The following is a 26697-nucleotide window of genomic DNA, read 5'->3' as shown; positions in this document are numbered from 1 at the left end:
AGCCATTGCTGTCCAAAAAGAAGATTGCAGCACGTTTGAAGTTTGCAAAAGAGCACCTGGATATTCCACAGCACTACTGGCAAAATATACTGAGGACAGATGAAACCAAGATTGAGTTGTTTGGGAAGAACACACAACACTATGTGTGGAGAAAAAAAGGCCCAGCACACCAACATCAAAACCTCATCCCCACTGTGAAACATGGCGGAGGGAGTAACATGGTTTGGGGCTGCTTTGCTGCCTCAGGGCCTGGACGGATTGTTGTCATTGATGGAAAATGAATTCCAGAGTTTATCAAGATATTTTGCAGGAAAACGTACGACCATCTGTCCGCCAACTGAAGCTCCGCAGAGGATGGGTGATGCAACAGGACAATGACCCAAAGCATACAAGTCATTCAACAAAACAATGGCTGCAACAGCAGAGAATACGCCTTCTGGAGTGGCCCAGTCAGAGTCCTGACCTCAACCCCATTGAAATTCTGTGGCATGACCTTAAGAGAGCGATTCACACCAGACATCCCAAGAATATTGCTACACTGAAACAGTTTTGTGAAGAGGAGTGGTCCAAAATGACTCCAGATCGTTGTGCAGGTCTGATCTGCAACTACAGGAAACGTTTGGTTGAGGTTATTGCTGCCAAAGGAGGGTCAACCAGTTATTAAGTCCAAAGGTTCACATACTTTTTCCTCCCTGCACTGTGACTGTTTACACGTTATGTGCAATTAAACCATGGCAACATCTAATTTTTGTGTAGTATTATGTTCAGCAGACTGTGTTCTTCTATTGTTGAGACTTAGATGACGTTCAGAGCACATTTTATGCCCAATTCATGCAAAACTCCACATAATCCCAAGGGGTTCACATACTTTTTCTTGCAACTGTATGTGTGTGTGTATATGTGTGTGTGTGTGTGTGTATATATATATATGTGTGTGTGTGTATATATGTGTGTGTGTATGTCTATATATATATATATATATATATATATGTGTGTGTGTGTCTGTGTGTGTGTATATATGTGTGTGTGTGTATATATATATATATGTGTGTGTGTGTATATATATATGTGTGTGTGTGTATATATATGTGTGTATATGTGTGTGTGTATATGTGTGTGTGTGTATATATGTGTGTGTGTGTGTGTGTATATATATATGTGTGTGTGTGTGTGTGTGTATATATATATATATGTGTGTGTAGTATTACTGCTATAGGGTGTATGGGAAGCGGTTAAATGAATATTCTCTATTTTTCTACAGTGAGGATGCGGCTCTCTGCGTACACATGTGGCGCGATCAGCGTCACTTGGACTCCTCCCTCTTAAATGATGCTGAGCTGTATAATGGAGACATACATGGACATCCACTTGGACATGGCTTTCAGATGGACAGGTACCGTATGATTCATACCATCTCTGAAGGCCCCTCTGCACACTGGTATGTACCCTTCCAGCAGACTTTGCAATAAAGAATAGGGATATTTAGGTCACACATATCCAATAGATGTTTAAGCCGGCCAACTGCGTGACAGTAATCCCTCTATGGCCGGTCCTACTCTGCTCTGCCTACACATGCTACCGTGTACACAATGCCAATACAGGGGAAAAGACAAAGTTTGCTGGAAAGGGGTATATACTGTAGCAGTGTGCAGGGGGTTCCCTCTGAATCTCTAGTGTTAATATGTTACACCTCTTTAGCACCTGATGGATAAATGCTTGTAGTAGCTGTTGGGATCTGAGATCAGGTACATCTTGTTTGTTATATGGTTCATAAAGTCACTCCATTGAGAATAGGTTGGGGTAGGAGGAAGTTTTGAGCATAATAAGTAAATTATGCTTTTCTTTAAAGTGTTACTAAATCCATTCTCCCCGGACCCCGCATTCCCTATATCCGCTCTCCCCGGACCCCGCATTCCCTATATCCGCTCTCCCCGGGCCCCGCATTCAGTATATCCGTTCTCCCCGGACCCCGCATTCACTATATCCGCTCTCCCCGGTCCCCGCATTCACTATATCTGCTCTCTCCAGACCCCGCATTCACTATATCTGCTCTCTCCAGACCCCGCATTCCCTATATCCGCTCTCCCCGGACCCCGCATTCCCTATATCCGCTCTCCCCGGGCCCCGCATTCAGTATATCCGTTCTCCCCGGACCTCGCATTCACTATATCCACTCTCCCCGGACCCCGCATTCACTATATCCGCTCTCCCCGGACCCTGCATTCACTATATCCGCTCTCCCCGGACCCCGCATTCACTATATCCGCTCTCCCTGGACCCCGCATTCACTATTTCCGCTCTCCCCGGACCCCGCATTCACTATATCCACTCTCCCCGGACCCCGCATTCACCATATCCGCTCTCCCCAGACCCGCATTCACTATATCTGCTCTCCCCGGACCCCGCATTCACTATATCTGGTCTCCCCGGACCCCGCATTCACTATATCCGCTCTCCCCGGACCCCGCATTCACTATATCCTCTCTCCCCGGACCCGCATTCACTATATCCGCTCTCCCCGGACCCCGCATTCACTATATCCGCTCTCCCCGGACCCCGCATTCACTATATCTGCTCTCTCCAGACCCCGCATTCAGTATATCCGTTCTCCCCGGACCCTGCATTCACTATATCCGCTCTCCCCGGACCCCGCATTCACTATATCTGCTCTCCCCGGACCCCACATTCACTATATCTGCTCTCCCCGGACCCCACATTCACTATATCCGCTCTCCCCGGACCCCGCATTCACTATATCCGCTCTCCCCGGACCCCGCATTCACTATATCCGCTCTCTCCGGACCTCGCATTCACTATATCCGCTCTCCCCGGACCCCGCATTCACTATATCCGGTCTCCCCGGACCCCGCATTCACTATATCCGCTTCCCCGGACCCCGCATTCACTATATCCGGTCTCCCCGGACCCCGCATTCACTATATCCGCTCTCCCCGGACCCCGCATTCACTATATCCGCTCTCCCCGGATCCCGCATTCACTATATCCGGTCTCCCCCGGACCCCGCATTCACTATATCCGCTCTCCCCGGACCCCGCATTCACTATATCCGCTCTCCCCGGACCCCGCATTCACTATATCCGCTCTCCCCGGACTGCGCATTCACTATATCCGCTCTCCCCAGACACTGCATTCACTATATCCCCTCTCCCCGGACCCCGCATTCACTATATCCGGTCTCCCCGGACCCCGCATTCACTATATCCGCTCTCCCCGGACCCCGCATTCACTATATCCGCTCTCCCCGGACCCCGCATTCACTATATCCGCTCTCCCCGGACCCCGCATTCACTATATCCGCTCTCCCCGGACCCCGCATTCACTATATCCGCTCTCCCTGGACCCGGGTACAGCGGACACAGATATATATACAGTTGTGCTCAAGAGTTTACATACACTGGCAGAAATTGTGAAATTTTGGCATTGATATTGAAAATCTGACTGATCTGCCAAAAAATGCTCTTTTATTGAAGGCTGATGATCATATGAAGACATTTCTTATCAAATAATTGTTTGGCTCCTTTTTAAATCCTAATCATAATAGAAATCACCCAAATGGCCCGGATCAAAAGTTTTCATACCCTGGAATGTTTGGCCTTGGTACAGACACACAAGGTGACACACGGGTTAAAATGCCAATTAGAGGTTAATCTCCCACATCTGTGGCTATTTAAATTGCAATTAGTGTCAGTGTATAAATAGTCAATGAGTTTGTTAGCTCTTACGTGGAAGCACTGACTAGGCTAGATACTGAGCCATGGGGAGCAGAAAAGAACTGTCAAAAGTCCTGCATAACAAGGTAATGGAAATTTATAAAGATGGAAAAAGGACATAAAATGGCAGAGAGGGGTGGAGGACACTGAATGGAGGCCAGTGGATGGATTGGCAGAGAGGGGTGGAGGACACTGAATGGAGGCCAGTGGATGGATTGGCAGAGAGGGGTGGAGGACACTGAGTGGAGGCCAGTGGAGGGATTGGCAGAGAGGGGTGGAGGACACTGAGTGGAGGCCAGTGGAGGGATTGGCAGAGAGGGGTGGAGGACACTGGAGGGATTGGCAGAGAGGGGTGGCAGATACGGAACGGTTAGCAAGGTGGATGAAGCTGGCAGCAGCATTCATTATAGACTGAGGAGGGGATAGCCTGCGATGAGGTTGGCCAATGAGGAGGGAGTTACAATAGTCAAAGGCGAGAGATAACCAGGGAGGGAATAAGTTGCTTAGTAGTTTATGAGGTTAAGAATGGGTGTATCTTGGAGATGTGGCAGAGGTTATCGTAAACGGGCAGACCGATCACATGGTACAGGGCTATTCACAACAGCCTTGTACCATGTGACAAGCTGTGACCAATCACAGCTCACACAGTATTTCTCAATGGCTGCAAGAACGCAGCCAGAGAGAAGGAGAAATGATTGCTTTTACAGCCTTTATGGGTGTAAAAGTAATCAGTGTAAAAAAAACAAAAAAAAATCTTTATCACCCCCCAAAAGTAGTACAGTGTCACCATGGTGACCATTTACTGCTAGGGTGACAGTATAAAAAAACCCATAAATAACAAGATAAAAATGAAGAAAAATTATAATTTTGGGGTTATTTTTTTTTATTTATTACAAGATAACTGAATACATTTTGGCCAAGATTCATGAAGAAAGATTATTTATTTACACAATTTTATAAGAAAAACACTTTTGTTTTCAATATTTTTCGGACTTGTTCATTTCTATAGCAAAAAAAATAAAAGTCTGTCTCAAAACAATTTTAAAACATTCATATGGGTACAGTGTTGCATGACCGCTCAATTGTCATTCAAAGTGTGATAGCGCTGAAAGCTGAAAATTGACCTGGACAGGAAGGGGGTGAAAGTGTCCGGACTGGAAGGAGGGTGAAAGCGTCCGGACAGGAAGGGGGGGGTAAGTGTCTGGACTGGAAGGGGGTTAAAGTGTCCGGACTGGAAGGGGGGGGAAAGTGTTCGAACTAGAAGGGGGTGAAAGTGTCTGGACTGGAAGGGGGGGGAAGTGTTCGAACTGGAAGGGGAGTGAAAGTGTCCGGACTGGAAGGGGGTGAAAGTGTCCGGACTGGAAGGAGGGTGAAAGTGTCCGGACTGGAAGGGGGGGAAAGTGTCCGGACTGGAAGGGGGGGGGGGGGGGGTAAGTGTCCGGACTGGAAGGGGGTGAAAGTGTTCGAACTGGAAGGGGGTGAAAGTGTCTGGACTGGAAGGGGGGGGAAGTGTTCGAACTGGAAGGGGAGTGAAAGTGTCCGGACTGGAAGGGGGTGAAAGTGTTCGAACTGGAAGGGGGGTGAAAGTGTCCGGACTGGAAGGGGGTGAAAGTGTTCGAACTGGAAGGGGGGTGAAAGTGTCCGGACTGGAAGGGGGGTGAAAGTGTCCGGACCGGAAGGGGGTGAAACTGTTCGAACTGGAAGGGGGTGAAAGTGTCCGGACTGGAAGGGGGGGGAAGTGTCCAGACTGGAAGGGGGGTGAAAGTGTTTGGACTGGAAGGGGGGTGAAAGTGTCCGGACTGGAAGGGGGGGGGGGAAGTGTCCAGACTGGAAGGGGGGGTGAAAGTGTCCGGATTGGAAGGGGGTGAAAGTGTTTGGACTGGAAGGGGGGTGAAAGTGTCCGGATTGGAAGGGGGGAAAGTGTCCGGATTGGAAGGGGGTGAAAGTGTTTGGACTGGAAGGGGGGAAAGTGTCCGGATTGGAAGGGGGTGAAAGTGTCCGGACTGGAAGGGGTGAAAGTGTCCGGACTGGAAGGGTTTGCACTGGAAGTGTTTGCACTGATTGGCCAATCAGTGATCACATGATCGGGACCTCACACAGAGGTCCCATACGTGTTCCGCTGTTTCCGGAGGATTGCACATTACATTTTTTCTTCCAAATGCCTGTATTGGGGATGTTGACATCTATGATGTTGTTAGTTGAGGAGGGTCTAAAGCCTCTTTTGTGTCTCCTTTCTCTAGGTCGTGGGATGCCATGCTGTCCTCTCTTTCTAAGGAGACGAAGAGTTCTTCAGCATTTCCCGTGTGCCCATCTACTCCGAGTCTAATGACTGGCACCATGTCTACAGATGTCCCTCTCAACTTGGCGGTTTTGGGAGCCGGTTGGGTGAAGATCTGCACAGACAATATGAAGGATCCTGTAAGACTTCACAGCTGGTCCTTGTCCTCGTTCAGTGCCTTGTTCAGCCTGTCTGATGTGGATGGATGTGCCAGCTTGGCCCGCTGGGACCTGGAAGCACAGGCCGTTGATTACCATGCTCTGGGGAAAGCTTTATGTGTGGACGGTGCAGATGATGAGGCCTGTCTAATTATAACAGGTAGGTGATGAGAACTTGTATGAGGTTTAGATCGGGGATAGGCAACCTTAGCCTCTTGGCGCCGGCCGAACGCAAATGTGCGTCCCCCCGGCATCTGGGTCTAGACGCCGAGCAGCCGCACATTTGCATTCTGTTAAAAAAAAAAACATGTGCTGAGAGCGCGCTCCCAGCACACACATTCGGTACTCATGGAAAGGTCCCGATCTCCCCTTGCGATCGGGACCTTTCCTGATCATGTGACTGCCGTGACAGCGAATCACGGCGGTCACATGACCCTAAAACCCCGCCTCCCGTCTTCTGGAACTCTTAAAGGGCCCGGGAGGCGCCGCCGCCAAGGGGTTAAGGCTCCATGCACATGAGGCGTTTTGATAACGCTGGTAATGTTAGCTGTGTAAAGTCACATTAACCCCTTGACGCTGAGCGCGCACAAAAATGTGGTCTCGGCGGCTGGGCCTTGATGCCGAGCGGCCGCATATTTGCGTGCCATTAGAAAATGCATGTGTGCTGAGAGCGCGAGCCCTGCACTCTCCCAGCACATATGTCCGTGACTTACGGAAAGGTCCCGATCTCCCCTTGCGATCGGGACCTTTTCTGTTCTTGTGACGGCGAATCACGGCAGTCACATGACCCTAAAACCCCGCCCGCCTCCCGAGTTCTGAAACTCTTAAAGGGCCAGAAGGCGCCGGAGCGAAGTGGTTAAAAACGTGAGTTTTTCAGCTTTTTTTGCGTTCTTGCATTAGCGTTTAGCGGCATTTTTCCACTTTTGCAGTTTTTAGCATTTTTTTTTTTTTACTGAAAAAAAATAATTTTATTTTGGAAAAAAAAAGCCAGTTTGCGGCATTTTACCGCATTTTTCAACATTAGAGAGTTTTTTACAAAAAAAACTCCTCTCAAAGCCCTCTAGTCCTGGGTTTTTTTTTCCAGCCAATAAATGCCCCCTGCCAAAAAAACCCTTTTTAGCGTTTTTGTATTAGTATTTAGTTTCGATTTGCCACGTTTTTTCGCGTTTGCATTTTTTTGTGTTTTTTAGAGATTTTGTTTTTTTGTTGGTAAAAAAAACATCCAAAAATGCTGATTTGTTACGATTTACTGCGTTTTTCAGCGTTAGAACGTCTTTACAGCTAAAAAACTCCTCTCGAAGCCCACTAGTCCTGTTTTTTTTTTCAGCCAAAAAACATCCCAGCTGGTTTTTAGCATTTTTGTATTAGTGTTTAGCCACATTTTTTCACGTTTGCGTTTTTAGGAGGTTTTTTTTTTTTCTTTTGGTAAAAGAAAGTCCAAAAACGCTGGTTTGCCATGATTTACTGCGTTTTTCAGTAATAGAGCGTTTTTACAACTGAAAAAAACTTCTCTGGAAATCCACTAGTTCTGAGTTTTTTTTCCAGCCAAAAAACGCTGATTACAGTCTGGTAAAGTTAGCTGTTTAACCATTTGCCGCCCGGCCAATGGCCGTTTGGCGGCGGCAAAAGTGCTTCTGCATTCCGGGTGCACGCCATTTGGCGTGCTCTTGCACATGCTCAGTTCGCGCAACTGCAGAGCAGCGCGATCTGTCACCGGCCGTGTACCTCGGACACGGCCGATGACAGATCCGAGTACCGGCTCCCGTTGCTGGTACCATGTGACCTGCTGTGACCAATGACAGCAGGTCACATGACAGTTGTATACAATGGATGGCTTCATTCATGATGCCATCCATTGTATACTAGTGCCTAGCTGTGAATGTTCACAGCAGGTCACATGCACATGTCATGTGATTAGCTGTGACCAAATCACAGCTAAGCACAAAAAAAAAAAAAAACTGAATGAATCGATGTCATTCAGGTAAATGCTTGCTTATAGCAAAGTAATTCTTTGCTATAAGCAAATTGTGTAAAAAAATAAAAAAAAATACTGATCACTTCCTTAAAGTAGTACAATGTTACTATGGTAACATTGTACTACTTTGGTCATAGTAAAATATGAAAAAAAAATCTTAAAAAAAAAAAAAATGTAATAAAAAATTAAAAATAATGAAAAAAATAAAAAAATATATATTTTTTTTTTCATACTGTCACCAGTCAGTGTCCCTGTTCACCGCCATGCCAGTTATATGATGACGCTGTACTGCACTGGTGACAGTATGTAAAAAAAAAAATTGTGAAAATAATTTTTTTAATTTTTTAATTTTCCAAAAAATTATGACAAAAAAAATACAACTTCAAAAAACTCGCCATTCCTCTTATGAAGTACGTCGGACTGTCTACTCTGCAAAAAGGGGTCATTTGGGGGATATCTGTACTATTCTGACATTTGGGGGATATCTGTACTGTCCTGACATTTGGGGGATATCTGTACTATTCTGACATTTGGGGGATATCTGTACTGTCCTGACATTTGGGGGATATCTGTACTGTCCTGACATTTGGGGGATATCTGTACTGTCCTGACATTTGGGGGCTTTCTGTACCGTCCTGACATTTGGGGGATATCTGTACTGTCCTGACATTTGGGGATATCTGTACTGTTCTGACATTTGGGGGATATCTGTACCGTCCTGACATTTGGGGGATATCTGTCCTATTCTGACATTTGGGGGGATATCTGTCCTATTCTGACATTTGGGGGATATCTGTACTGTTCTGACATTCTTGGACCTCAAGAAATTAGATTGGCTGTCAGTACTTCAGGATTGATCAATATTCAGATCTATCCCATAGTTTGTGAACTCTATAACTTTCCTACAAACTAAAAAATACATCCTAATTTGGGTTATTTTCCCCAAAGACATGTAGCAGAATACATCTCGGCCTAAATTTAAGAGGAACAATTATTTATTTGCAAACTTTTATAACAGAAACAAAGATAAACGTGTTTTTTTTCAAAATTTTTGGTCTTTTTTTGTTAATTTAGCAAAAAATAAAAACCCCAGCGGTGATTAAATACCACCAAAAGAAAGCTCTGGTTTTGTGAAGAAAATGATAAAATTTTAGTTTGGGTACAATGTTGTATGACCGCGCAATTGTCATTCAAAGTGTGAGAGCGCTGAAACCTGAAAACTGGCCTGGGCAGGAAGGGGTAAAATTGCCCGGTATGGAAATGGTTAAAGTCACATTAAAAATGTTGGTTTTTTTTGGTGTTTTTGCAGTAACGTTTAGTGGTGTTTCGCCGTGTTTTTTCGCGTTTGCGGTTTGTAGCGGGTTTTTCTTAGCTCAAAAAAAGTCCAAAAACACCAGTTTGCTGCGTTTTGCCGTGTTTTTCAACGTAAGTCCTAATGCACACGGGCATTTTGATGACGCTGGTAACGGTAGCTTTGTCACGTTAAAAACTTGAGTTTTTCAGCGTTTTTTAGCATTTAGCGGCGTTTTGCAGCAATTTTTTTCTGTGTTTGTGTTTTTTAGGTTTTTTTTTTTTTGTACAAAAAAAAAATATTGGTCAAGAAAACATCCAATAATGCCAGTTTGTGGCATTTTACCACGGTTTTCAGCGTTCTAGCGTTTTTACAGCTAAAACCCTGTGGTTGAGTCATGATTTTATCACCCCCAATCTCTACCCCCCTTTAGCTGCTGAAGCAGCAGCCAAAAGTATACACATGTACAAATGCCGGAGCAGGAATTACACCCCCTGTTGCTTTTGGTAGGTGCTGCCGCCTGTGAGTCGAGACCCATTCAAGTAAATATGGTCACTCTGCAAGTGTGGAGGAAAAGAAATGTAACCTCCAAACAGGGAAAGGTTTCTTCACAGTAAGAGCTGTGAGAATGTGGAATAGACTCCCTCCAGAGTTGGTTGTGGCCAGCTCAGTGGATTGCTGTAGGAAAGTCCTGGATTCTTTCTTGGATACACAGAATATAACTGGATATAACATTTATAGGGAAAGGTGATCCAGGGAATATCCGATTGCCTCTCGGGGGATCAGGAAGGAATTGTTTCCCCTGCAGGAGCAAATTGGATCGTGCTTTGCTGGGTTTTTTGCCTTCCTCTGGATCAACTGTGGGTGTAGGATTATAACTTTTTTTTTTTTTTTTCTATTGTTAAACTGGATGGACTTTTGTCTTTTTTCAGCCAGACTAACTATGTGAACTTATATGTAACTATGTAACTATATGAACCTGTATGTAACGATATAACTGCCTCGCAACTGCATGCTTCTGCAGGGTCCAAGGGGTTAAAGCCAGTGGTGCTAAAAGCAACACAACGCCCCATGCTTTAACCCCTTGTTTGCCTTGTTTGTTGCATTGCATACGGTTGCAGGGCACTTGCAGAGCGGCCTCATTCACTTGAACGGGTCATGCCTGTCAGGTGTTACACCCGCCAACCATGACCTGGTGTAGGAGTCAGCACTACAGAGGAGCAGGGGTGTATTTACCACAAGGCAAACAAGGCATTTGCCTAGGGCGGCATTTGTCAGGGGGGCCTTGGAAGAAGGGACGGGAGACGGGACACACACGGCATGGGGACCTGGTGGGTTCCGAGAGATGCTGTGGGATTCATGACGGTGTATGCACAGCCCGACTCTCGATGTCCGGAGCTTTGAAGGTGAATGTCCTACTCTCTCTCGTCATGGAGGATGGTGGCTGGTGTATGGGGGGCAGTGGTAGTGGAAGGCTCGGGTGGAAAGCAGGGGTTCTCTTAGACAATGTCAGGCCCTTTCTGCGGGGGGGGGGGGGGGGGGCACAATACATAAATACACCACTGCAGAGGAGACATCAACTTACGCGGTTCTTGCTCCCTACTCTAATGCTCTGGGATGGCGGGTCAGCAAGCCCAAACCGCGATCTACCCGTCACCTGGCTGGGATCTGGTGGATCACAATCTACTGGTTGCTGACCCCCCCCCCCCCCCGGTTTATATGCACCATTGATGGTTATTTGCGGTAGCTTTACATAAAAGATTTAGCATTGTTATGCATTTATTTATTTATCTATCTTTTTTTTCCTCCCATCAGATCAGGGTCTGTCTCTTGTCTTGTTTGCTGTATCCCAGAATGAGTTTCTTACCCGTTTGATGATTCATGGCAGTGCCGGTACGGCAGACACTTTGTGCTACCTGAACAACTGGGGGCGCTGCTCTGTTCCCATCCACACTTTAGAGGTATACATACCACAGATTTACAATTTGACACTTCCGCTCTGTATATGTTTAAAACAGCATGTCACCACATAACCAATTGGTACGTTTCTAACCAACAAGATGGCCGCCACGTTCCGGTGGGTGTTGACATCATGCATTCTGACTCCTCCCATTGGACATTATAATTTATCATTTTTTTATTATTTATTTTTTGTTTAGTTGTAGTTTTGTATTTGTAGCGCCGTACTTTTTTGGTTTTATAATACCACAGATTTAATTCATTCATTAATATTTGCACCCTTCCCGTCCTTCAATTGAGATTTTTACATTTTATGTCTTTTCTGTTTTACAGGCCGGCTTAGAGAACCGACAGTTGGACACAGTCGATTTTTTCGTGAAGAGCAAAGAAAGCATCCTGACGCCGCTGACCTGTGAAGATGGCAGCGTGCAGTCTGAGCAATACCTCCATAGTAAGGAATGACCGCACTCAGATATTGTTCTTGCTGCGCTCCAGCTTGTGTCTAAGCTCATCTCATACTTTCTCATCTAGATGTGCAGGATCTTGTCCCGGCTCTGGACCTCCTTTATTCTTACATTCAAGACACAGACCAGGAGCCTCAGAGCAAACACTTCTCGGAGCATCTGCTGCAACTAACCCTCCATTTTCTTAATGGCCAGGTTGTGACACTCTGCAATCTCCTGGTTGGTAGGTTATATGGCCAATGTATTTACCAATGTTAGAGATTTATTTCTGCGGTGTAAAATAAAGACGTGGAACCCCTAAAATTTATTATTATACAGGATTTATGGCGCCAACAGTTTGCTCAGCGCTTCACAATATAATGGGAGACAATACAGCAACAATACAGTTCAATACAAGAGGGTTAGGAGGGCCCTGATCCTGGGAGCTTACAATCTAAGAGGGAGGGGCTAGTGGTACAAAAGGTAGTAACTGTGGGGGATGGACTGGTAGGAGGAGTAGAAGATTCCATTATTAGCTGAAGGCAGGATAGGCTTCCCTGAAGAGAGAGGTTTTCAGAGATCACCTAAAAGTGAGCAGAGTAGGCGATAGTCTGATAAATTTGGGTAGAGAGTTCCAGAGGATGGGGGAAGCTCTGGAGAAGTCCTGGTGATGAGCATGGGAGGAGGAGACAAGGGAGCTAGAGAGTAGGAGGTTGTGGGAGGAGCGGAGAGGGCAGTTTGGGTGATATTTGGAGAAAAGATTGGTGATGTAATTTGGGGCAGAGTTATAAATGGCTTTATATGTTATTGTTAATGTTTTGAATTTTATTCGTTGAGCAATGGGAAGCCAATGGAGGGATTGGCAGAGAGGGGTGGAGAACACTGAGTGGAGGTCAGTGGAGGGATTGGCAGAGAGGGGTGGAGGACACTGAGTGGAGGCCAGTGGAGGGATTGGCAGAGAGGGGTGGAGGAAACTGAGTGGAGGTCAGTGGAGGGATTGGCAGAGAGGGGTGGAGGACACTGAGTGGAGGCCAGTGGAGGGATTGGCAGAGAGGGGTGGAGGAAACTGAGTGGAGGTCAGTGGAGGGATTGGCAGAGAGGGGTGGAGGACACTGAATGGAGGCCAGCGGAGGGATTGGCAGAGAGGGGTGGAGGACACTGAGTGGAGGCCAGTGGAGGGATTGGCAGAGAGGGGTGGAGGACACTGAATGGAGGTCAGCGGAGAGATTGGCAGAGAGCGGTGGAGGACACTGAGTGGAGGCCAGTGGAGGGATTGGCAGAGAGGGGTGGCAGATACAGAATGGTTAGTAATGTGGATGAGTCTGGCAGCAGCATTCATGATAGACTGAAGAGGGGATAGCCTGCAATGAGGTCGGCCAATGAGGAGGGAGTTACAATAGTCAAGGTGAGAGATAACCAGGGAGGGAATAAGTTGCTCAGTAGTTTCCGAGGTTAGGAATGGCCGTATCTTGGAGATGTTGCAGAAGTGAAGTACTCCAGTATTAAAAGTTACTTATAATCCGGTACCGGTAACCCCATCCGATTATACAGGTTATATCGGAAAAAATGTATAAGTTACATGTTTATTGATTATTTGCTACCTAAAGGCTAAGCTCAGTTTTAAGAAAACAATGATAAATGCAGATGTTTTCGCAGGTAAATAAAATGTGCATTTATTATTTTTTTTCAGGTGCCTGCAGAGCATTGCTCTGTCAGGTTCCTGCCTGTAGTGCCTACAGCTCTGTGCCCGTAACTTTGTGCAGGCTGTTAGTTTCAGAGCTGCAGGAAGAGTGAATGGACTATGACAAGGGTGTCAAACTCCATTTCATGGCGGGCTGTATCGGCATTATGGTGGCCCTCAAAGGGCCGGTTGTATCTGTAAGACTAGATGTCCAGAGCACCCCACCCTGCATTACATCAGATGTCAAGAATCCCACACCCTCCCTAACATCACTGTGCACACCCTTTGGGGGAAGAGCTAGAAAGCAGAAAGTGCCGGGTCTGAAGGAGGACCAGAGGAAGGGTGGAGTCCGTTATCGGAGCCTGCTGAATGCTGAGACCAGGGGAGGCAGAGTTGAGGGGGTGCTGCAGCTGCGCAGAGGAGTTCTATTCTCCTCTCTGCTGCTGACTACTGAGACAAGGTGGGGGCAGAGACAAGGGGGTACCTGCAGGAGAGGTGCAAGGGCCACATGAAATGGCCTAGAGGGCCGGATTTGGCCCGCGGGCCTTGTGTTTGACACCTGTGGACTATGGGGACACAGGAGCCTGCAAACTATTGCACCCTCAATCAGTGGATCTCTGTTGCAATATCCGGCTCCTGCAGACACTCCCTACAGCTCTCTACCTGTTTGGGTTTTAAGTTACTGGCCTGCAGGAAGTGTCTATTGACCATGAGTGTGCTGATCAGCTCACAAGTAGTCCATTGAGAACTACAAGTCTGTCTGCTGCGGTGGCAGATGGGACTTGTAGTTTATTCATTTACACATCTCTGTGCACGGCTGTGTGGGCAGAGTCGCACATACCTATGCTGATTTTAAATGTGACAGCTGCTGCGGGGGGGAGAGAGAATGCTGCCTGCTGTCACAGAGTGGGGTTAGGGGCGAGGGTTGGGGTGCTTAGCAACATGTTACACCCTAAATATGGATGTAACATGTTGCTAAAGCCCTTCCTCTTCCTGTCTGGCCCATGCCGATAAACGGCCGGACGGGAGCGCTGCGGAGGCACATGAACGTTTCTAAACGCCCCCCACATCCATTGCATGGGCACGCTCCCTGTGAGCGGAACACAGATCGCTGTACGGGACCTCTGTGCGAGGTCCCGATTCATGTGATCACTGATTGCCCAATCACTGATCACAGGAATAGTAGTAAACAAGATGTCACTTCCTGACATCATTGCTTACTACTTGTGAATTCTGTGAATGATCACAGAAATCACATGGTACAGGGCCATTCACAACAGCCTTGTACCATGTGACAAGCTGTGACCAATCACAACTCTCACAGTATTTCTCAATGGCTGCTGGAGTGCAGCCAGAGAGAAGGAGAAATGACTGATTGATTTTACACCCATAAATGCTGTAAATCAGTGTAAAAAAAGAAAAAAATCTTCATCACTCCCCACAAGCAGTGCAGTGTCACTATGGTGACACCGTACTGCTAGGGTGACAGTATGTAATAAATAAAAATAAAACATAAATAATAATGTAAAAAAAAAAATAAAAATGTAAAAAACAATTCTTGAAAAATTATAATTTTGGTTATAAACTAATTTTGGGTTTTTTTGTTTTTTTTTTTTACTAAAAAGATAATTATTTATTTGCAAAGTTTTTATTATTAGAACGATTATTTATTTGCAAAATTTTATAACAAAAACACTTTTTTTTTTTTTCAAAATGTTTGGTCTTTTTCATTTATATAGCAAAAAAATAAACATCCCAGTGGTGGATAAATACCACCAACAGAAAGCTCTAGCTGTCTAAAAAAAATGCTAAACATTTCATATGGGTACAGTGTTGCATGACCGCGCAATTGTTATTCAAAGTGCGATAGCGCTGAAAGCTGAAAATTGCCCTGGACTGAAAGAGGGTGAAAGTGTCCGGACTGGAAGGGGGTGAAAGTGTCTGGACAGGAAGGGGGGGAAAGTGTCTGGACAGGAAGGGGGTGAAAGTGTCCGGACTGGAAGGGGGGGGGGAAAGTGTCCGGACAGGAAGGGGGTGAAAGTGTCCGGACTGGAAGGGGGTGAAAGTGTCCGGACTGGAAGGGGGTGAAAGTGTCCGGACTGGAAGGGGGGGAAAGTGTCCGGACTGGAAGGGGGGAAAGTGTCCGGACTGGAAGGGGGGGAAAGTGTCCGGACTGGAAGGGGGTGAAAGTGTCCGGACTGGAAGGGGGGGAAAGTGTCCGGACAGGAAGGGGGGTGAAAGTGTCCGGACTGGAAGGAGGGGAAAGTGTCCGGACTGGAAGGAGGTGAAAGTGTCCGGACTGGAAGGGGGCGAAAGTGTCCGGACTGGAAGGGGGCGAAAGTGTCCGGACTGGAAGGGGGCGAAAGTGTCTGGACTGGAAGGGGGCGAAAGTGTCCGGACTGGAAGGGGGCGAAAGTGTCCGGACTGGAAGGGGGGGACAGCGACCGGACTGGAAGGGGCGAAAGTGTCCGGACTGGAAGGGGGCGAAAGTGTCCGGACTGGAAGGGGGCGAAAGTGTCCGGACTGGAAGGGGGCGAAAGTGTCCGGACTGGAAGGGGGGGAAAGTGTCCGGACTGGAAGGGGGGGAAAGTGTCCGGACTGGAAGGGGGGGAAAGTGTCCGGACAGGAAGGGGGGTGAAAGTGTCCGGACTGGAAGGAGGTGAAAGTGTCCGGACTGGAAGGGGGCGAAAGTGTCCGGACTGGAAGGGGGCGAAAGTGTCCGGACTGGAAGGGGGCGAAAGTGTCCGGACTGGAAGGGGGCGAAAGTGTCCGGACTGGAAGGGGGCGAAAGTGTCCGGACTGGAAGGGGGCGAAAGTGTCCGGACTGGAAGGGGGCGAAAGTGTCCGGACTGGAAGGGGGGGACAGCGACCGGACTGGAAGGGGGTGAAAGTGTCCGGACTGGAAGGGGGCGAAAGTGTCCGGACTGGAAGGGGGCGAAAGTGTCCGGACTGGAAGGGGGCGAAAGTGTCCGGACTGGAAGGGGGGGAAAGTGTCCGGACTGGAAGGGGGGGAAAGTGTCCGGACTGGAAGGGGGGGAAAGTGTCCGGACTGGAAGGGGGGGAAAGTGTCCGGACTGGAAGGGGGGGACAGCGACCGGACTGGAAGGGGGGGGTGAAAGTGTCCGGACTAGAAGGGGGCGAAAGTGTCTGGACTGGAAGGGGGCGAAAGTGTCCGGACTGGAAGGGGGGGACAGCGACCGGACTGGAAGGGGGGGGTGAAAGTGTCTGGACTGGAAGGGGGCGAAAGTGTCCAGACTGGAAGGGGGTGAAAGTGTCCGGACTGGAAGGGGTTAAAGCCCACTTTTTTTCCATTTTGTATAGCCTTGTATCTGTATGATAGTCTGAAAACAAGACAATAAGGGGTTTATTTACTAAAGCTGGAGAGTCCAAAATCAGACTCCCTTCTGCATAGAAACCAATCAGCTTCCAGGTTTCATTGCCAAAGCTTCATTGAACAAGCTGAGGTTAGAAGCTGATTGGTTTCTATACAGAAGGGAGTCTGATTTTGGACTCTCCAGCTTTAGTAAATAAACCCCTAAATGTCCCAGAGACCATAAAAGCTGTTGTCTCTGGCACATGAGAACATAAACATCAAAAGCCGACAGAGGTTCTAACAGGAAGTGATAGAACCTCTACCCAGCGGGGTCACAAAGGGCAGTAAAACCCTGGCAGGAGGTGTCTTGCTTCCCTACCTTGTCCAAAACCAAAAAAAAAAGTGTTGGCCAAATTTTTGGCTTTAAACAATAAAGGTCAAGAGATAATAGGGACGTAAAGGTTGTTCCCTGCAATTTAAATGTTAGTAGATTAGATGAAGATCTGTTTTTGAATACTCAGTCATGCAGCGTTTTCTGCGACACGCTGCACCATGACACAAAGTGAATGGCACCGCAGCCCAATGCACCATGGATCGCCCATCGCCATGCAGTGCAGTACTCTGCATAGATGTAGAGCCATCCACTCTTTTTAAACCTGTTTAGTGTATTATGTGTAATAAAATCTGATCTTTCTATCTATAGATAAATCATCGATAACCCTTCAATGTATTTCTGTGCCATTATATTTTTATGCCTATATAAGTAATGATTTCATTCCTCCATCCGCTATACTCAGAGCCAAACCATGACCTGGAAAAGTGCGTGGGAATTCTTAGTGGATACATCAACAAGCTCCGATGTTTCATGAGGAGGTTCCACCAGCAGCCATTTCCTGCGCAGATCCAGCATGCTGAGAGAGGAAACCGAGCGTGGGAGAACATGTCTGTGGAGGTACGCTGGGCATGAGAGACTAATGGCCTTAGCACTACTCTTGTATACAGTGAAGGAAATGCGTATTTGCTCCCCGGCTGATGTTGAATGTTCGCCCCTCACACAGAAATGATCGGTCTAACAATGGAATGGTCGCCCCTCACACAGAAATGATCGGTCTAACAATGGAATGTTCGGTGTAACACTGAGAGACAGAATACAACAACAAATTTAGCAGAAATGCGTCTAACAAATGATGACGGATCTGCATGTTCATGAGGGAAAGAAGGATTTGATCCCCTTCACAAAACATGACTTAGTACTTGGTGGCCAATCCCTTGTTGGCAATCACAGAGGTCAGACGTTTCCTGGAGTTGGCCCCCAGGTTTGCACACATCTCAGGAGGGATTTTGGCCCACTCCTCTTGGCAGATCCTCTCCAAGTCATTAAGGTTTGGTGGCTGACATTTGGCAACTCGAACTTTCAGCTCCCTCCACAGATTTTCAGTCGGATGAAGGTCTGGAGACTGGCTAGGCCACTCCAGGACCTTAATGTGCTTCTTCTTGAGCCACTCCTTTGTTGCCTTGGCCGTGTGTTTTGAGTCATTGTCATGCTGGAACACCCATCCATGAACCATTTTCAATGCCCTGGCTGAGGGAAGAAGGTTCTCACCCAAGATTTGATGGTACATTGCCCCGTCCATCGTCCTTTTGATGCGGTGCAGTTGTCCTGTCCCTTTAGCAGAAAAACACCCCCAAAGCAGAATGTTTCCACCACCATGTTTCACAGTTGGGATGGTGTTCTTGGGGTCATAGGCAGCATTCCTCCTCCTCCAAACACGACGAGTTGAGTTGATGCCAAAGAGCTGGATTTTGGTCTCATCTGACCACAACACTTCCCACCAGTCCTCCTCTGCATCATTCAGATGTTCAGTGGCAGACTTCAGACGGGCCTGGACATGTGCTTTCTTGAGCAGAGGGACCTTGCGGGCACTGCAGGATTTCAGTCCTTGTCGGCGTAGTGTGTTACCAATTGTTTTCTTGGTGACTGTGGTCCCAGCTGCCTGGAGATCATTGACAAGATCCTCACGTGTAGTTCTGGGATGATTCCTCACTGTTCTCATGATCATTGACACCCCACGAGGTGAGATCTTGCATGGTGCACCAGACCTAGGGAGACTGACACGTGTTTTGTGTTTCTTCCATTTCTGAATGATTGCACCAACTGTTGTCACCTTCTCACCAATCTGCTTGGCCATAGTTTGGTAGCCCAGTCCAGCCTTGTGTAGGTCTACCATCTTGTCCCTGACATCCTTGGACAGCTCTTTGGTCTTTGCCATGGTGGAGAGTTTGGAATCTGATGGTTTGATTGCTCCTGTGGACAGGTGTCTTTTATACAGGTAACACAATGAGATTAGCAGCACTCCCTTTAAGAGACTGCTTCTAATCTCAGCTTGTTACCTGTGTGAGAGACACCTGGGAGCCAGAAATCCTGCTGAATGATAGGGGATCAAATCCTTATTTCCCTCATGAACATGCAGATCAGTCATCATTTGTTAGACGCATTTCTGCTGAATTTGTTGTTGCTATTCTGTCTCTCAGTGTTACAATACACCGAACATTCGATTTTTAGACCGATCATTTCTTTGTGAGGGGTGAACATTCAACATCAGCAGGGGAGCAAATACGCATTTCCTTCACTGTATAAGTTAGTTATCCTTCTCATATCTAATATCTGAGGTTTAACCTCTTTGCCACCCTTAGGCTGTACCCATATGTCCTCATGTTTCAGTGATTACACTAGGGTCATGGCTGCAGTCATGACCCTGGTAGGTTTTATTTTTCAGCTAACGATGCTTAAAAATGTAAAAGTGATCCGTGCGGATATACAGCTGCTAGATCAGTTTTACATTTATAGTGGAAGGTGGTCTTCCCCTATACGTAAAACTCCCCTGGGGAGCCTGGGACTGAAACCGACAGTCGTGCTGGCTGACCATAGAGATGAGGGAGGAACTTATGTTTCTCGATCATTTCTATGGTCTATGAACCCAGAAGCAACAAGGATTTTGGCACTTTTGGTTTCATGCTTTGCTTTGGAGGGCAGAGGAGAGATCAGAATAAACAAAACATAAAACAAACAAACCAGGTAATAAATAGAGCCAAGGAGGGTATAAATCCCCCAGAAGGGGTAAACAGACGAGAATAGAAGAGAAAACAAAGGTGAGAGGAAGAAAGGAGAAATAAAGGATCTGGGACTGTCGGAGGCACGAGTTAGAGTCCGCCCACCCTGGTCAGAGGAAGATTAGGGAAAGCATACATCCACCACGATTCCCAGATCCGCAAAAATTTGGCATGGGAATCATTAAGGATACTGGACATGCATTCATTAAGCATCAGGACCATCAAACGGTCCTTCACGCCCTGGAAGGTTTCTTCCACGCCTAGGCAGTCATCTTCTTGGCTGCTATAAACAAATAGCATGCCATTTTTTGTTGACAAGCAAGTAGGCCCAGGATAGGGCAATGCAACAGGGCGAACCTAGTCTCCCTCCATATATTCAGGTGGTGCAGAGAAGTCAAAATACTCAAGACCAAAAGCATACCAGTCATGGACATGTCCACCAGGTATGTAAGATGTCCTCACAGTGGCCACACCCATGGAAACCGTAATCAATAGAGGTTGGGTTAATCTGGACACTGCAGGCAGGGACCCAGTACCACCGCAGCAACTGTTTGTACACCGCCTCTAGGGTAACAGCAGCGGGGCGAACCTAGTCTCCCTCCATATATTTAGGTGGAGCAGAGAAGCCAGAATACACAAGACCAAAAGCCTACCAGTGGTGGACATGTCTCATGAGGAGGTTCCACCAGCAGCCATTTCCTGCGCAGGTCCAGCATGCTGAGAGAGGAAACCGAGCGTGGGAGAACATGTCTGTGGAGGTACGCTGGGCATGAGAGAATAATGGCCTTAGCACTACTCTTGTATAAGTTCGTTATCCTTCTCATATCTAATATCTGGATATCTGAGGTTTAACCTCTTTGCCACCTTTAGGCTGTACCCATACGTCCTCGGGTTTAAGTGATTATACTAGGGTCATGATCCCGGTATGTTTTATTATTCAGCTAGCGATGCTCTCATATCTAATCAGGTTTTTTTTTTTTAAATCCAAACAACTTTTATTGTCAAGACAATGAAAAATAAAAATAGAACGGAGTTTACAGAATCTTCAGCAATATTACTGCACCAGTACAATTACACATAGACAGAACAATGTGGATACGCAGATCCTGTAACAGGCCTAATAACAGAAGCAATGACCAATCAAAACTGGGAACAAGACAAGGATCCAAGACCAATCAGGAGTAATTAATTGTGTGTTGACATGTCTGATTCCACATTCCCTAGCTTCTTTTTAATTCATTATTGCTCCCCTATTTTTTAGAATATAATATCTGATGCCATCCTGTCGAACTGTATTCCTGAGGCTCAGTCATTCCTACGTACAAAGGGGCATCATTCTTTCAGCCTCCCATGGGTGAAACGAGAAGGCCTAAAGATGGTGTTCAAGTGCCTAGTGGAGAATCAGGTGACGGAGGCCTGCCAACTCCTGCAGAGCATGGTCAGTAATAGGCAATTCTATCCATCACTTGTACATAATAAATATATATATATACACACACACACATACAGTCATGTGAAAAAATAAGTATACCCAATACCTTTTTCAAGGTAGTTGAACAGGAAACTATTGCAAGATGTTTGTGGGTTTTCTTGCATGAACTGCCTGTTTCAAAAGCCTTCCACAAAGTTTCAATGGGAAGCAAATCAGGGATTTGACTATGGCAGTCCATAACTCTCTGTTTATTCGTTCTAAGCCATTCCATGGTGGATGTGCTAGGGTGCTTCATATCATTATCATGTTGAAAGACTAATTTCCAGTTCAACTTTTGGGCAGATAGCTTTGCATCCTCTAAAAGCACACCTTGATATGATGCAAAATGTTTAATTATCTTGATGACTACAAGCAGCCTTGGATCTGAAGCATCAAAGCAACCCAAAACGTTTCCACCACCACCATGCTTCACAGTTTTTATGTTCTTCTCCTGTAATACTGTCTTTGGTTTGCAGCCTACTGTGACCAAAGATCTCTATCATTGATTGAGGGATTTATGACAAAGGTGTTGTACTCACAAACGACAATAAAGTCAAGGCACATCATAAAAGAACAGCTGTCAACACCGCGCTGAGTAACAGTCTGTAATGGGGAATGTAGACATCCAATAGACTGACGCGTTTCGAGGACTTGCCGAGGGCTCTGAGGAAGAGGCAAGTCCTCGAAACGCGTCAGCCTATTGGATGTCTACATTCTCCATTACGGACTGTTACTCAGCGCGGTGTTGACCCAGCTGTTCTTTTATGATGCGCCTTGACTTTATTGTCGTTTGTGAGTACAACACCTATTTTATTTCTTATTAAACATTTTTTATGATAATGCACTAGGCCTGTGCGCCCTCTTTTTGTTCTTTCCTCATTCAGTATATTTGGATTCCCCCGGTCTGTTGAGGGCAGCAAGGTGTGCATGTTCCAGGACATTCTTAATGTGGTTGCAGCCTGCATCGAGTCCATCCCCAAGCGCAGGAGCATTTGTGTTTGCTGGTTCATTTATGACAAAGGACCTGTATCTTTGATCAGTCTTCAGCACATTGTTCCATAAGGCTTGGTCTTCACCTGTATGTTCAAAGGCAAACTGCAATCTTTCTTATAATGTTGTTTTTGGACAGAAAGACAGTTTCATAATGCACCCCTCCTGCAGGTTGTATTTGTGCAATCTCAAATTTGACCTCAGCTGTTGCAAGAATTACATGAATACCCCACAATGAAATTTAGAGGTTCTTGGAGACTTCTTTTAGCGCCAAACTGTCAGCTCCTGTGTTGGATTTTGTGAGCTGGCCTGTCCTGGACAAATTAGCAGTTGTCTAAAATTGCCAAGGGATCTAGTGAAAAAAAGAAATTGGGGACAACCCTATCTTGTGCTCCTATAAATGGGGAAAGGCATGGAAAGATACCTGGCATATGAACCGATGCTGTAGGTGCAGCTGTGATCCAGGTTAGCAGGGCATCTCCAAAACCCCAGCAAGAAAGTACAAATTGTAAATATTCCCAGGATAAAGAGTCATATGCCTTATAAATATCCAAAGAGAGAAGAAAGAGCTAGGAATTTTCTGGTGGTGTAGGAGGTGGATGAGATGTACTGTACAACTTGGCAAACATTGTCACCCGCCTGCCTACCGGGCACAAAGCCAACTTGGTCTCTATGTATTAAATGACACATATATTTGTTGATGCGGAAACTCAGGATCCTCCCTAGAATTTTCAAGTCATTGTTCAGAAGAGAAATTGGCCTAAAAGCTTGGGGTTTGTTGGCATCTTCTGATGTTTTAGGAATCATTTAGATATGAGCCCTGAGGACGTCAGGCATCGATCCAATTTTCAGGGCATTAAAATAGCTATATGGGGCGCTAGGAGAGCAGAAAATGTCTTGTAATAAAGACCTGAGAACCCGTCAGGGCCCGGGGCCTTGGAAGGCTTCAAGGACTTAATTGCCCGGAGAACTTCCGAGATACTGGCTTCTGAGATACTGGCATTAAGGGCCTCTCGGGCTCCGTCTGGAAGTGTGGGGAGATGTAGCTCCTGAAAGAACTGTTTGGCCCGGTCAAGGGGGAAGGGTCCTGGTTTGGCATAGAATGAAGATAAGAACTCAGAAAAGATAGACAGAATTTGTGGAGGGTCAGAAGTGAGGGTTCCTGCATGCGTCTGAAGGCGAACAGGCTTAAACAGTTTCCCCACTGAATTCAGTTTCCTGGCCACCATAGGGCCGGGTTTATCTGCGCATGAGTAATACTTATGATTGTTCCACCAAAACGCCTTCTTAGCTCAGGAAGTGCAGAGAAAGTCAGGAAGTCGGGAGGGTGGGGCAATGCAGCCTTCCCGCCCCCCCAAGGCCCACCTCAGCTCCCGACACACCAAGGAAGAAGAAACATTATCAAAAGACATCATTAGTGAATGATTAAGAGGAGAGAAGGCCGTAAATATCACTGCCACATTGGAAGGGGAAGGGACCAGGGAGAAAGGGGGAGGGAGGTTTTTGAAAATGGAGGGAAGGATGGGAGGAAGGGGAATAGGGAAAAGCAAGGGGAAAGCAAGGGGAAAAAGGAGTGACGGCACATTTAATGGAGGTGGGGCAGCCAACCCTTCTCAACCAGGGACAGATACAAGCACATAAGACAATGTAAGATATAAACAATATATGTAATATAAGGCCTACAAGAAAGCCAGTGGGCTGTATCAGCCCAGAGGGCCAAGCAACAGAGACCTGAACTAAAGCCTTGGTCTAACTGGGGGGAGGAACCCCAGCTTACAGGTGTTATGGGGTAGAAAATACATAGCTAAATGTTGCTTGAAAGTCTCAAGTATTCGGAGAAGTTCAACAATAGCGTCAGGAGGTGAGATGTCCCTCGACTCAAGGCATAACGTATAGGTGTGAAGTAGCCCTAAAGGACATAGGTCAACATGCCAACTGATGGTACTGGGTGAAGCCATAGGGTCGGGCTAAAAGTAGTAGGGCCAAGGTAAATTGGGTTCCTGAGATGGAGGACAAAAAAGTCTCAAAAAAGTCTATGAACCGAAGGTAATAAAGTACTGAATACCTTTTTATTAGGTTAAAAAACCACCATCATGGTGGAACATGACCATCAAACACATAAATAGAGGATCACAAAAATTCAGATATTTGAAATGGACAGAACTACAAATAGTAATCTAGCTACAATAAATATAGTTGCTGATACCCAAGACGTGAAAATGACATCATGGGTGTTCGTTAACATATTATTGGATAGCTACAACCTAGAAAAATGAAAGAAGGCTAGATTGATATATTCCTAAATTGTTGCTGCCACCTAAAGGCGTTGAAGTCGCATCATAGGTATCAGTTGACATAATAGTAGTTATAAAGCCTTGAAACATGAAGTAAAACTTTGTTGATATATTCCAACACATTTCACGGGACAGTGCCTGCTTCTTCAGGGAAAACAAAGCACAGGTTCCTTTAATAAAACAAAAATAGATCCAGGAACATATAATCGATATATAGCCATACAAAACATTAAGGACAGTGAAAAATAAAAAATAAGAGGTTTACTAGTTGACGATACTGATGACCTCCCAATTGGCTGTGTAAGGTATGTGGGACATATCAATCACGCCTGGATGGAAAGAGGGCCTCCAGCAAGTAATAAGGAGTAACCGCCAGTGAAGAGGAGATGTGAATCCACTTATAGAAAGCAGAAATGTCATTCTAGAGAATTACAAAGTACAGTGGTCAATAGCGACCCCCAATGCTCCCAACTACACCCCTACTCCCCATTAGGGGTGTGGTACCAGTAAAACCTTTTTCGCAAGGACGTGGTGAGAATTTTTGTCTCCATCTCCCACCCCATTTATATCTAAATCTTGTTCGTGGTTTTCAATGATCGTAATGGCTTGTCCTCAGGGCCATTCGTTCGATTCCCCAACTTTCGTATCTACTTGGTGAGATGGGCCGTGACTTTGATAGTGGCTGCCGAGAGTTCAGTCTGTAACATGGACTTGAACCGTCCTAAGAGCTCGGTGTCCCTGGGGGGGTTGGGTCAATAGTGATACTTCCTTGATGCTCTCAGCATCTGAAAGTGGGTTGGACTCACCCATCAGCATGGGTGGCAGGAGCTCCAAACCCGAGGCCGAGGTTTCCTGTGAGTCTGTGAGTAGGGAGGCCTCACCTTCATGGTCGGCTAGCTTAGCACTGGAGGCATGTGTTGAGAGAGTTTTTTTTTCCCCCATCCAGCATATGGAGATGGGGGATAGTCTAGATGTATAAGGAAAGCTCCACAAGTTGCTCAAAAAATGGCTGATGTGTCCGGTGGGCGAGGGGCGAGATCACTGAGCGGCCATATTGGATCGCTACGCACAAGCGCCCACCCTTACTTTTTCATATGACTGCATATATGCATGCTCTATTCCCAGAGGCCTGCGTTAAATAACATGCTGTGCTTTCTGACTCTAATCATTGATTTCTCATCCAGGGATATTCTGTGTGGGACGAGCTGCGCCGTATCTGTATGTACACATCAAACCTTGCTGTTCGGGACCTGCTGGTGAGTAATTAGTATTTTCCCGTGAACTTGTTTCCTCCTCACCACAGTCTGACCCTCATCTCTTCCTGTCTGTAGGTAAACCTGCTGCAGCAAAAGGGCCTTTTTACCAAAGAGGAGCAGGAAAGGATCCGTACGGTGTACCAGATAGAAAAGCTATGCAATGATGTGCAGAGGCCGGCAGGAGAAATCCAGACTTATCCTAAGTAATGTCGTTTGAGCATTAACCCCCCTGGCGGTATTCCCGAGTGTATCTCGGGGTAAAGTTTCAGCACCACAAGCGGTAACCCCCCCCAGCTACACTCAGGAATACACTGCAGCGTTGCTCCGGGAACCCTTCTTCACTTACCTTGTCCTGCGCTCCCACGATGTCCCCCCTGCAGGGTCCCCTGTAATGTCCTCCGGCCGATGCCGGCATGTGTCTTCCGGGTTCCGTTCCCTGCGACGTCGGGACGTACGGGGGACGGAACTGGCAGGAAATTAAAAAATGTGAAAAAGTGACATTCACTAAATACACTAAAATCACATAGTATAACATTCCTGTATCAAACCATTTCACATACATTTTGTCCCGAGTGCTTTGTCCGGTGCCCTGCCTGCATTTTTACTGTTCTTTCTGCCTGGAAACTGAGAAACGTCCATGGCGGCCAAAAAGCGTCCCTTTAGGTCAAAAGCGATTTTAGACCGGCTAGAGAACAGCGATAGTAAATCAGAACCACTTGCAGAATTGAGTGATAATAATTTGTGGG

The 26697-nt window shown here is 46.6% G+C and overlaps 1 protein-coding gene across 1 annotated transcript in view; it reads left to right on the top strand.

Moving 5' to 3' along the window:
• The window catches only part of SPG11 (SPG11 vesicle trafficking associated, spatacsin), a 162486-nt gene that overhangs the window by 32325 nt on the left and 103464 nt on the right, over nucleotides 1–26697 (top strand). Inside the window, exons 6-14 of the mRNA XM_089660972.1 lie at nucleotides 1262–1393; nucleotides 5972–6327; nucleotides 11249–11394; nucleotides 11726–11843; nucleotides 11924–12079; nucleotides 17627–17781; nucleotides 21202–21378; nucleotides 25880–25951; nucleotides 26027–26154. Of these exons, the coding sequence (XP_089517098.1) occupies nucleotides 1262–1393; nucleotides 5972–6327; nucleotides 11249–11394; nucleotides 11726–11843; nucleotides 11924–12079; nucleotides 17627–17781; nucleotides 21202–21378; nucleotides 25880–25951; nucleotides 26027–26154 (1440 nt within the window). The remainder of the gene's footprint in view (nucleotides 1–1261; nucleotides 1394–5971; nucleotides 6328–11248; nucleotides 11395–11725; nucleotides 11844–11923; nucleotides 12080–17626; nucleotides 17782–21201; nucleotides 21379–25879; nucleotides 25952–26026; nucleotides 26155–26697) is intronic.

The sequence above is a fragment of the Staurois parvus genome, unplaced genomic scaffold (assembly GCF_062004578.1).
Source record: "Staurois parvus isolate SC_StPar_1 unplaced genomic scaffold, SC_StPar_1.0 ptg001298l, whole genome shotgun sequence".
Taxonomy (NCBI): domain Eukaryota; kingdom Metazoa; phylum Chordata; class Amphibia; order Anura; family Ranidae; genus Staurois; species Staurois parvus.
This window is presented reverse-complemented; position numbering and strand designations above follow the sequence as displayed.